Here is a 13,345-nt window from a genome sequence, read left to right as displayed (position 1 = left end):
ATACTGGTTTGGTGGTGATGACTCCTTTAGCCTTTTCTTATTTGTGAAGCTCTTTATCTGCCCTTTAATTCTGAATGATAGTTTTGCTGGGTACAGTAATCTTTGTTGTAGGTTTTTGCTATTCATCATTTTGAATATTTCTTGCCACTCCCTTCTGGCCTGCATAGTTTCTGTTGAAAAATCAGCTGACAGTCATATGGGTGCTCCCTTGTAGGTAACTGTTTTTCTTTTGCTACTTTTATTTTATTTTTTTAAGTATATTTTATTGATTTTGTACAGAGAGGAAGGGAGAGAGATAGAGAGTAAGAAACATCGATGAGAGAGAGAGTCATCGATCAGCTGCCTCTTGCACACCCCCTACCGGGGATATGCCCGCAACCAAGGTACATGCCCTTGACCGGAATCGAACCAGGGACCTTTCAGTCCCCAAGCCGACGCTCTATCCATTGAGCCAAACTGGTCCTGGCTCTCTTGCTACTTTTAATATTCTCTCTGTCTTTTGCTCTTGGCATTTTAGTTATGATGTGTCTTGGTGTGGTCCTCTTTGGATTCCTTTTGTTTGGGGTTCTCTGTGCTTCCTGGACTTGCAAGTCTATTTCTTTCACCAGGTGGGAGAAATTTTCAGTCATTATTTCTTCAATTAGATTTTTAATATTTGCTTTTTCTCTTCTTCTGGCACCCCCATAATTCTGATGTTGGTGCGCTTGAATTTGTCCCAGAGGTTCATTATACTATCTTCACATTTTTGGATTATCTTCTCTTCTTGCTTCTCCAGAGGAGTGTCCTTTGCCTCTTTGTATTTCAAATCTTTGACTTGATTCTTGCATTCCTCTAGTCTGTTGTTGGATCTCTGTATAATACTTTTTATTTCAGTCAGTGTATGCTTAATTTCTAGTTGGTCCTATTTTTTTTTTTATAAATATATTTTATTGATTTTTTTACAGAGAGGAAGGGAGAGAGAGAGCTAGAAATGTCAATGAGAGAGAAACACTGACCAGCTGCCTCCTGCACACCCTCTACCGGGGATGTGCCCGCAACCAATGTATATGTCCTTGACCGGAATCAAATCTGGGACCCTTCAGTCTGCAGACCGACGCTCTACCACTGAGCCAAACTGGTTCGGCTAGTTGGTCCTTTTTCATATCCTCGAGGATTTCGTTAAATTTATCGGCCTTTTCTAGAAAATTCTTGAAAAACCTTATAACAGTGGTTTTGAATTCTATATCCAGTAGTTTGCTTTCCTCCTTTTCTTTCATTTGTGATCTTTTTCTTTGTCTCCACATGATAGAGTGGCTTTGTGTGCTAGGTGTCCTATAGGGCCCAGCGGCTCAGCCTCCCCAGTTACTTGGACACTCTTGGTGCACCCCTTTGTGGGCTGTGTGCACAGTCTTGTTGTAGTTAAGCCTTGGTTGTTGTTGGTATCATTGGGAGGAATTGACCTCCAGGCCAATTGGCTTGAGGATCAGCTGTGTCTACATTGGGAGAACTTCGCTTATGAAGACATCCTTATGAGACAAGTCTTGCAAAAGCCTCTGTGCTCAGCTTGGATGAGGCGGAGTCTCAGGGTGGAGCAGACAGCATTGGCTTCCTGTCAGCCCTGCCATAATAGTCTCCTGTGTCTCAGTGTCCCCGTTGTAATCGCTGTAAGCACCTCTGAAAGAAAGCCACCCTCGAGTTCCGCCCGCTGCCAGACAGTCCAGTTTCTCCCCAAATGGGTCTGGGTCTGCAGAGTATTGCCTAAAACTGGAGTTCAGTGCAGCCAGGAGCTTTTGTCTCCCTCCCGCTTGAGAAAGCCAGCTGCGTACTCAGTTGCCCACCAAGCGTGCCTTTGGCAGTTCCTGAGTCTCACTGTGCTTTTCTCTTTCCTGACAGTCTAGTTCCACCCTGTATGAGTCTGGGTCTCCAGAGTCTCGCCTGGAACTGGAGTTAAGTGAAGTCGGGAGCTTTTGTCTCCCTCCCACTTGAGAAAGCCAGCCGTGCACTCAGTTGCCAGTCCTTTCCGCACATGCGCATCTCAGTACCTCCGCCTCTTACAGCTCCTCTGAGTCTCAGTGTGCTTTTCTCTTTCCTTTTAGTTGTAGAATTTCCACTCAGCCAGCCTTTCTATGGTTCTGGATGATGTCTGTTTTGTCTTTTAGTTGTAGTTTGGAAATTTTTGTGTGAGGCAGCAGTTTAGGTGTTTACCTATGCTATCATCTTGGTTTCTCTGAGATTCTCTGATATTTATTTTTAATTCAAAAATAATTTGAATTAAATATTTTTAATTCAAAAATAATTTGTGAATCACTTAAGTAAATTTTAAAACCATCTAAGTTTTCCTGCTCTAATCAAGGAAGAGAAAGGCACAGAGTTCACTTTCAGGATACATACAAGCTAGGATAGACTTTTTCACCTATAGCACCCAAAACTCTCAGGATTGTTTTCCCTTCATTTTCCAGGAGTTTCCTCTCAACACCACCTAAGCCTTTCTACATGCTCTTTGTCTTAGCATCAATTTTTTCAGACATGCAGCAAAAGTGTTTACTGCTCTTTTCATCTTCCCTATCCCCGAGGCTCCAATAACCTCGTTAACGGCTTAAATGACATCAGTACCAAGTCTACCAACTGCTCTAAGCATCTCTGACAATATTTAACTATTTACCTCATCTATTTCTTCAATTCAAGTGACCAGAGGATAGAAATTTTAACAACTTAACTACCCTTATTAAGTATTAGTTTATTATGTACATAGTATTCATGACAGATAAAAAGGCTTATAATAAAAGCTTTTAAAATAATTACACAATTAGAAAAGAGCTAATATTTACAGAGTAGTTACTAGGTGCAAGGCACTATGCTAAGTGCTATATCAGGTAGCTTGTAGTAAGAAGTTTAGAATTTATTGACATAACAATGGTAAGCAATAGTAAGCCATAGTAAACAATGTTTTCATCTATCCTTTAGGATGCCAAAAGGGAGTCCTGAGTGAAAAGGCAATCCAAGAGCAATTTTTATCATAAGGACAGAAACTCCCTCCTTAAGCAGAATAAAAAACATCCCTAAATTAGATACATATATTTATAAGTTAAAGAAAAAAGATTTCTTTTGTTAATTAAAATAAATTAATAAGCATTTATACTAACCAGATCTGAATCTAAGTGGAAAGCAGTTGATAAATGTCCAGCATTATACTGTTCTGCAGGACGGCAATCCACCACAAAGAACCGGACTCCTTCCTAAGAAAGAAACCATTTTTTGATGTACTGTAATTTGCCATAAGAGTTATATTTTAGACAATACTAATAACCAAAGGAGGGGGAACAAGTTTATAAAAAAATTGATCTCACATAGATCAGGATGACCCAATCAATACAGATACAAGAAAATTACCTCAAGACCCTAAAAAATTATATTCATCTTAAACATAAACATAAATTTTGTATATACTGTTCTTGACCAGATAGTCTTAAAATATGTAACAGGAAAATGTCAGTCTGAATTATAAAACTAATTATAATATATTGGAATTTAATTTTTTTAATGTGTATCATGTTTAACAATTTTCAAAAAACCATATAGTTACAAATACAGATCTAGATACAATTCCTGTTTCTGCAAATAAATCCAGAAACTTATCAACAACTCAATTCACATAAAAAATAAATGTTTTTGTTGGGTGAGGGGAGGTATTACAATTGCAGTTTGAACTGAGGAAGTTCATATGGGTCTCATTAAACTATATTACATATTTTCATTTGTTTTTTAATAATAGTTCTAATAAGAAAAATATGTGAATTACTTCTTTTAAAAAGATCTATTGTCAAAGGCATTTTCCCATGTTTATTCCTCTTTCCTCCTTGGAAATACATCCCACATTCCAAATACACACTTCCATGGGTAAATGTTGCAATACTATAGTAATAGTTCTTCAAGTCTCCTTTGTTAGATGCTTTATGGCATTTAACTTTGAAATTTAATTAGTTGTGTAACAACCCAGACTTTAACTGTTAAATGCTAAATTCACTCTGTTAAGTACTTTATACACCATTCAGTTGCTTTGCTAAAAAAGAAAAAAAGGTTTAACAGTTTACAAAAATTGGTGTAAAAAATAATAAGTTGTTGAAAATTAAAATAACACCAATACTGGCAGTTTAAAAATGACCATCTGGACAGAAGATTTGGCACATTAATCACCAAAGAAGGCAAAATAGCTACATTTTTGTAGTAGATTAATTTTGGGAAATCATCAAACAGGGAGGAAATACTGCTTCCTTGTATTTAAAGGGACAGTCTTGCCCTAGCCAGTTTGGCTCAGTGGATAGAGCATCGACCTGCAGACCAAAGGGTCCCGGGTTCAATTCTGGTCAAGGGCACGTACCTTGGTTGCAGGTTCCTCCCTGGCCCAGGCTCATGCAAGAGACAACCAATTGATGTATTTCTCTCACATGGATGTTTCTCTCTTGTCTTTCCCTCTCTCTTACACTTTCCCGAAAAATCAATGGAAAAATATTCTCGGGAGAGGATTAACAACAACAACAACAAAATAATAATAATAAAAATAAAAAATAAAAGGGACAGTCCTCTAACAGGGCTTTCTTTACTTACCCCCTGCAGCTGATTTGCTTGAAGGATCTCTGAGACCGAGATGGCCAGACAAAGAGCCTGACTCAGATCTGCCTCATCATCCTTAATTCCCAACAAAGTACTACCAAATAGATGGTGATTATCCTGTTTGAAGAGAAAATTTAAAAATACCATAAAGAAAAAACAAAATAAAAATTTCTTTCTAAAATACTCTTAATATACCAGGGTAAGAGCTAAAATAATTATATAATATCCTTGAGACATGTAATTTTTAAAACTTAATATATCATCTCAAATCTTATAAGCTAAAAGCTACAAAAAGATAAGTCCCTGTCAGAGTTCACACAAAATAAAAAAAAATGAAATAACACATTCTTTAAATTATTTCCCAAACTATCACCTATAGCTGAATACTAAATTTTAAAATTGGTTACTCACAACTTTTCATATTTTGATACAATAAAAACAAATATATGGTATAAATGAATTGTATAAATGAAGACACTGATTACACAGTACAGTCTGCTCTAATTAGCCAATGCTAGCGCAGATCATTTACTATGTCTGAATAAAAGCTGTTCCTCTTAAGAGAATGAAAAGTATGAAACTTCTTTTCATCCAGCATCCTAAATCACTATCCCATAATCTGACTACACAACATTTTGAGAACTAAGGAGATTTATATGAGGCAATTATAAAATAGCTGAAATTAGTCCCTAGAAACAAAACAAATCTCTTTTTTAATTAGTTTTTAAAAAAAAAGTTCTTAAAAGGTTTCCCTTAACTGCCTTCTGAAACATGCTATACTGAACATAATCTCATCTTGATGTTTCAGTGCCATGATAACTAACAACTAGCAATTATTATGGTACAATGCGTTTAAAAAAATAGGCACTTAATGCTCTAATTGGCTCCTGAGGTCACAGACAAACCTATGTGCCATAATAGTTGTTAAAGTACTTCTCTGCCTCCTTCACCATTAGCTTTTGCTTCCTGGAGTTTTACTTTCTAGGAGCTCACACCACTTATGCTTCTAATCTGGTGTCCTTTCTCTTGAAAGCACCTATCTGGTCTGAGAAAGATTCCAGGTTTTTAAAAGGCTAAGTAATCCTTTTCTGCTTACAAGACCGCTCTGCATCAGTAAAGTGCAAAGCTGAATTCCAGATAAAGAAAGCATAGTTATACATATGGCCCCATCAGATTTTGTGTGTGTGTGTGTGTGTGTGTGTGTGTGTGTGTGTGTTTAGATTTTTGTAATACAATTTTTATAAGAGAGAACTAATTTAAGAAATATAGTCAATATTCTAATGATCAGAAATAACTAATAATCAGAGTATAGTAGGGTAATTATAGCACATCTGTATACTATCTTTTTTAATCTGTGTGTTCTCCACTAGGGAGAGTATTTATAGTAGAAAATCACACAAAGTGTAACACATAAAAAGACAGAAAAGAAAACCAATCTCGAGTTACTTAACTAAAATGGATAATGTAAACAATAAAACAATGTGCAAAATGTGAAGTAGTGAATAGTTTGTAATTTCCTGTTTATACCTTTCTAAATGAAGCTGGTGTTTTACTGCAATAATACTGAGCCAGAGAGAAAAGGTCTTCTATATCTTCTAGATTCAAACTGGATGGAGTTTTTTCCAAGAACTCTGAAATAGGAGTATAGAGATAACAACATTTAAAAAATTCTTTGTGAAGAATATAACAAACATTATTTATGTATCACAGCTGGAATGTGCTCAACATAATAAAAATTATATAAATGGAATCTCAACAGTGATGCCTGTAAAACTGTTTGGGGAGAAGTGGATTTCTCCAAAGGAGCTGAAACTATTAATGCAATTTTGTTAGTGAATGATGCTGTCAGGCAATCAAATCAAATTCATTAGCCTTGATTAGAATACTGTAATTTATTTATTTAACAAACACCGCGTAAGGGCCAGGGTATGTGAAATAAAAATGACTAAGAAGCCGGGACCGGTTTGGCTCAATGGATAGAGCGTCGGCTTGGGGACTGAAGGGACCCGGGTTCGATTCCGGTCAGGGGCATGTACCTTGGTTGCGGGCATATCCCCAGTGGGGGGTGTGCAGGAGGCAACTGATCGATGACTCTCTCTCATCGATGTTTCTGGCTCTCTATCTCTCTCCCTTCCTCTCTGTACAAAATCAATAAAATATATTTAAAAAAAAAAAATGACTAAGAAATAATACCTGACTTAAGGAAGTTTGTCTTATGTGAGAATGTTAAAAAAAAAATCTTTAAAATGTTAACAAGATAAACACTGTAATATAGATAGTACAAAGTGCTAGGCAATGTATAAAGGAAAATAATAAATCTGTTGTGTTAGAGTGGGTGAGAAGAACCCAAAAGGAGAACCAAGGTTTTACAATGTAGATACATTGAAAGCAGAGTAGTATTGAAAAGTAAACTGAGGAAGAATGAAGGGGCATTTGTACCTGAAGAATAAGGAAGAGTTGAATAGAACTTTAGAGCTTTTCTAAACTAGTCCCCTAAATTTATAGCTGAGGAAACTGAGTTTGATAAAACTAAGTGATACTAAGCGAAATAAGCCAGCCTGAGAAAGGTAAATATCATATGATCTCACTCATTTGTAGACTATAATGAGCAAAAACTGATGAACAAAAATAGATCCAGAGACATAGAAGCATCAAACAGACTGTCCAACCTATAAGGGAAGGCGGAGGGTGTAAAGGACTTGTTTGCATACATATGAGCATAACCAATGGACACAGACAGTGGGGGGGCGAGGGCATGTGCTGGGGGCTGGTAGGGGGGAGAGGTCAATAGGGGAAAAGGGAGACTCATGTAATACTTTAAACAATAAAGAACTTAAATTAAAAATAAAAATAAATAAATAAAACTAAGTGACATGAAATTATCTACATTAAATTCTACTTACGGATAACTTCTTCTTTGCTGTCAGACTCCTGTGCTAAAATAACTTCTCTGTTAAAAAAAAAAAAAAAAAAAAAAAAAAAGTCAAATGAGTTCAATGTTAACAGACCACCCTGAGACCAGACAAGAGAAAAATCTAACCAACTTGATACTTACTTTGCATTAACAAGGATTATTAACATTAAAAAATAAATAAAAAATGGATCTGCTTGTTGTAGATATCCATCCCATAATGCCTCTGTGACTTCAATGGAACAGTAACATGCAAAAAGGCTTCCAAGCTGTAATCAGAAAATGAATGATGAACATAAGCAATTAGAAATGACTTATTCTTTTAAAAATATTAAACAAATGCATAAATAACTCTAAATCAAGATATCAGCACCTGAAAATGAGTATGTACTTTTAGTATTCAGAATCCAAAGGCAGAACATGTGGATTCAAAGCACAGAGGAGCCATGTACTAGCTGTCTGACTTAGGGCATGAAACAAACTTTAAAGCTTCCATTTCTACTTCTGATAAAAAATAAAAATACTACTACCCACCTTCTTACATTGTTGTGAAGAGAGATAATTAACCTAGACTTTTTAAAGTACCATATATTTACCATAGCCTAATAACTAACAATTACCACCTAGCTCTCTAAGGATAACTAGCATAATTATTACAGTACCTAACTTACTAATACAAGGTAATTGTGAGAATCAAACACAGCAATTGAAAAGCACCTATAAGTGTTTAATGACAATATAAATGTGAATTGCTCCCAAAGCTTACTTGTATGTCATTTGAAATGTATGAGACAACATTTATACCCCAATAGGTTTCAAAAGCCTATGGTTTTCGCTTCCAAATAAAAAAATGTTAATGTATAAGTTTCTCTAGAGCACAACTGTGTTTTAAATTGCACAAATTCAATGATATTTTCCAATTCCATCAGATACAGTAACAATTCCATGTAGAAGTTTATTTTTTAAAAAAATATATTTTTATTGACTTTTTTACAGAAAGGGAGAGAGAGGGATAGAAAGTTAGAAACATCGATGAGAGAGAAACATCGATCAGCTGCCTCCTGCACACCCCCCACTGGGGATGTGCCCGCAACCAAGGTACATGCCCTTCACTGGAATGGAATCCAGGACCCTTCAGTCTGCAGGCCGATGCTCTATCCACTGAACCAAACCAGTTTTGGCTGAAGTTTAAGTTTAAAACATTTCTTATGGCTAAAGGCAACTAATGGGAATACATACATTTAGTACCAGAACACATATATGTTGTTCCAGACACTAAGCTACTGTCACAGTATTAAATATTTTATTTAAAATATATCTTTATTTCAAATATTCTCACCACAGGCCTTCAAAGACGACATTTTCCTCCCCATTTTATAGGTGAGAAAACAGACTTGTATTAAATAACATTCCCAAGTTCTACTACTGGCTACTAGTAATAGTGGTGATATTCAAACTAGACTAAAGACCTGAGATGCCACAGCCCACATACTACCATTACACTTGACCACAAAACTTTTAAAGTACATAATACTACTGATGTTTTTTGTTGTTTAAAAAATTACTCTTAAAAATAGATCAGAAGATGCAAATATAAACAGAATAGCAATATGGTCATCATTAAACTCGCTTAACTAAACTAAAGCTAACACTGCACTGCTTATAGCTATGGGTTCTCAGGGTTTAAGAATTAGTTTTGTTTCATCTCAGGCTAAAAAAGAAAAGCTCCACCGTAGCTGGTTTGGTTCAGTGGATCCAGTGTCGGCCTATGGACCAGAGGGAGGCAGCTGATCGATGTTTCTCTCTCATCGATGTTTCTAACTTTCTATCCCTCTCTTTCTCTCTGTAAAAAAATCAATAAAAATATTAAAAAATAAATAAATAAACTTCTACATGGAATTGTTTCTGTATCTGATGGAATTGGAAAATATCATTGAATCTGTGCAATTTAAAACACAGTTGTGCTCTAGAGAAACTTATACATTAACATTTTTTTATTTGGAAGCAAAAACCATCCAGGGTTAGATTCCAGTCAAGGGCACATATCTCGGTTGCAGGCTCCTCCTGGCCCAGGCCCTGGTTAGGGCTCATGCTGGAGGCAACCAATCGATGTGTTTCTCTCACTTCGATGTTTCTCTCTGTCCTTCCCTATCTCTTCCACTCTCCCTAAAAAACAATGAAAAAATATCCTTGGTGAGGATTAACAAAAAAGATTTAAAAAAAAAACAAACCCACAAAACTCCATTCTATAGACATATTCATAGCAAGAATGAACTATTTGGGGTAATGAATGAAGAGAAACCAGTTTTTAGTACTTAGTTAAAATCTGCTACCAGCACTGAGTACTAATTCTGAATTCTGGTAACAGAAATGGCAATTCCTAGGCATGGTGTGACCAGAGAAACCTCCATTAAGTATTAGAATGTTTTAAAAAAAAGTTCCTTATATCAACACAAATAAGGAGTTAATGGCAAATATGTATCTCAGAGAAACTATAATTTTATAGGTATTTTATTATTTTAACTCCGAGTTACAAGATTATAGCCCAGAGGAAACTAAAGAATAGGCTGCTGCAGTTTCAGACTTATTAGGCCAGTTAGAATCTCTACTTAGTATTTTCTGATTGTTAACTCACCCTCAGATAGATACTATTATTATTCCCATTTTACAAATGAAAAAATTAAAGCCAAGAGGCTGCTGAAATCACACAGTTAATAAGTGATACAAATGGAATTTCCTGAAATTAGATAAGACACGATCAAGGAATGTTTAATTTTTGAATATATATTCTTCCTGCACCCAATCATGTTTTTAAAACCCAGAAGAGTAGTTCTCAAAGTTTGAGCAGTTTTCAAACCTGAGGAGCCCGGAAGTCCCCAAGAGTATTTATAGGGGAATCAATGACGTGAAATAATACTTAGACTTTGTCTTTTTCATACTCATGCTTTCACAAATGAACAACAGAATGTTCCAAAGACTACATTATGTGTAGTATCCTCAGAGACTGCATCCAGAAGCAGATATGAGAATCTACTAAAAATTAATGAGATTTGCAAAAATATAAAACAATGCCAATGCTACTATTCTCACAAATTTTCTTCTGGAAAATATAGTTTAGTTTTTATTTTAAAAGTAGGCTATTTATGTTAACATGTAATGGATTTATCATTACATCTAAATAATACCTAAAACTTCTTAGTTTTAATTTCTAATGAACACAATCCATATAAACAATGAAACCTCAATAAATGTTGTGTGTTAAGTGGTCCTAAGACCAAAAGATTTGAGAACACTGACCTAGAATAACCAACTTTCCACTCAACATACAAATATAGAATATAAGAGCACTGAGATGTACATTATTTCCTTTTATATTAGTCATTTGATCTTATTTTCATGACTTAATATCACTTCTAATATAAATCATCAATGTAATCAAATTAAAGTGAACCAGTATTTATCATAGATTACATACACACAAACACACACACACACACACACACACACACACACACACACGAGTGCTCAAAATTCATGTACAGGTGAAGGCCCCCCCATAGGGTCGGGAAAGCAGGCAACAGTCGCTGGGCTGGGCATGGAATGAATGGACGTCAGAGGCCGATGTCATCACTGCGTGGTTCCCCGCCTCCCCACCCTCTGCCTTCCCTCCCCACCTGGCCACCACTGCGGTGGGCAGGCAGTGGGTTGACTGGGGCCTGCTGGCCGGGGGGTGAAACAGAGCGCGGGAGGTTGGCCACCAGCCCTGAGGAGAGAGCTGGCCCTTGGTCCCCCTGGGAAAGGGGCTGAGTCTGCCACCACCCACCTCCAGGTCCCTGTCCCAGCCCTATCAGGCGATTGGGGCCAGCTAGCTGAGGGTGGAGAGACTATGGGAGATTGGCCAGGCAAAGGAGGTTGGCTGTGGGAGTGCACTGATCACTAGGGGGCAGCTCCTGCATTGAGCGTGACTGGTCATAGTGACTGGTCATTTGATCCTAATGGTTGCTTAGGCTTTTATACAGAGAGATGTGTAGATAAATATGTCACATATTTTATAAAACAAAAGGCTAAAGTTTGTATTAATATAAACTAATTTAAGTGAGGAACAAAATAAGCTATTTATGAAGTGCCAATAATTTTACTCCTTTGGTTTAATGGTTGATAATTTAGTACTTTACTTTTTCTTCCTTGGGAAAAAATGTCTAATTAAAGTTTCATAAAAATCTATTTTTCATTAAATGTTCCTACTTTCACTTTATTACCCAGTTGAGTGCATAGGAGTCTGGAGTAATTTTCTTTGTATCAAGAAAAGAACAAAGCTCAGGCTCATGGTATTGGATGAGTAATCGGAAAAGATGAAAGGGTCTCCCCTTCAGGGAACAATCCCTAAAAGACAAAAGAAGGAAAGTTTCTTGCATTAATAGGTCAGAAATGATCACATCAGTAACCAATGCTCTTGTAATATCCACCTCCTCCCCACCCTCAGAACACCTGAATACCAGCCTATCTAATATACCAGGCAGAGCTCTCTTGCTAACACTTTATGGACCTGACTAGACAGACAGTCGTAGAAGCAAAGGCTCTGAGAACCACAAGCAGGGTCGCCTAAGACCATTGTAAAGCACAGATATTTACATTACGATTCATAACAGTAGCAAAATTACAGTTATGAAGTAGCAACTAAAATAATTTTATGGTTGGGGGTCACCACAACATGAGGAACTGTATTAAAGGGTAGAGGCATTAGAAAGGTTGAAAACCACTGACTTAGACACTATAATGTTATTTTGATGTTATAGATGAAGAAATTAAAATAGGAATACCACTGAAAAAGTATGAAGAGTTATGCTACATATATATATATATTCTAGAAGCATAAATTCTTAACTAAAGAATCCCTAAAATTTTTAATAATCACTAAGTCAAATAACAATTATGATTCAAACAACCTTCATAATTATTTAATCCTTTTACTTCACCACCAAAATGTATTTAACAACTTTAACTCAAGCAAACTAGACCTTTGTTCGTTTTTAACATAAGTACTTAAATCACATTTTACCTGGGGATGTACTTGTTCATGATAGCATAAAAGCAGTTGTATAAATCGCTGCGTGGCAGTTGAAGATGCACCAGTGGTTTGAGTAGATGTATCCAGCTAAGGGACGTGCTATATTTAATGTTACGTGATTTACAATAAAAGGTAATTACAGATTCAACATCCAGAAGTAATTCTGTTGCCTTCTCTTCTGGCACTGAAAGCTGGTCTAGAAAATAAATGTCAAAATAAGGTTACCAAGGGCCTTTTAGAGGCTCAGTTATTGGACATAACACTTATTTACAAATATATAACAAACATTATATTAGTGCATTTAGAGCAGCGGTTGCCAGGTGGTCTGTGGGGTCAGAAAGGTTGGCAACCACTGATTTAGAGCAAGACAACACTATGTGAAAGCACATCTTTCCTTATAGTTATTCAGTATTTACTAGCAGCTCAATATTTACTAACTTAGTAATATTTGATCTATATATAGATCAAACAAGAATGGACCATCTAGCCGAAACCGGTTTGGCTCAATGGATAGAGCGTCGGCTTAGGGACTGAAGGGACCCGGGTTCGATTCCGGTTAAGGGCATATATCAATACCTTGGTTGCGGGCATATCCCCGGTAGGGGATGTGCAAGAGGCAGCTGATCGATGACTCTCTCTCATCGATGTTTCTAACTCTCTATCTCTCTCCCTTTCTCTCTGTACAAAATCAATAAAATATATATTAAAAAAAAAAAGAAAAAAAAAAAAGAATGGATCATCTGAAGTAGAAGAGCAGGAAAGAGTCATAACTCATA

The 13,345-nt window shown here is 36.4% G+C and overlaps 1 protein-coding gene across 2 annotated transcripts in view; it reads right to left on the bottom strand.

The window, feature by feature from the left end:
- TBC1D23 (TBC1 domain family member 23) overlaps positions 1-13,345 on the bottom strand; it is a 52,853-nt gene that overhangs the window by 25,331 nt on the left and 14,177 nt on the right. Inside the window, exons 4-10 of one of the 2 annotated variants that reach the window (XM_084875462.1) lie at positions 12,561-12,765; positions 11,761-11,884; positions 7,646-7,770; positions 7,494-7,540; positions 6,118-6,221; positions 4,585-4,707; positions 3,123-3,215 (exon numbers count right to left, since the gene is read on the bottom strand). In XM_084875462.1, coding sequence (XP_084731588.1) covers positions 3,123-3,215; positions 4,585-4,707; positions 6,118-6,221; positions 7,494-7,540; positions 7,646-7,770; positions 11,761-11,884; positions 12,561-12,765 — 821 coding nt within the window. Of the gene's footprint in view, positions 1-3,122; positions 3,216-4,584; positions 4,708-6,117; positions 6,222-7,493; positions 7,541-7,645; positions 7,771-11,746; positions 11,885-12,560; positions 12,766-13,345 lie in introns of both variants that reach the window. The other variant, XM_084875463.1, reaches the window with a different exon arrangement.

This window comes from Pipistrellus hanaki, assembly GCF_964339955.1.
Source record: "Pipistrellus hanaki genome assembly, chromosome: 2".
Classification (NCBI taxonomy): domain Eukaryota; kingdom Metazoa; phylum Chordata; class Mammalia; order Chiroptera; family Vespertilionidae; genus Pipistrellus; species Pipistrellus hanaki.
Note: the sequence above shows the minus strand (reverse complement) of the source record. Positions and strands in the feature narration are given on the sequence as shown.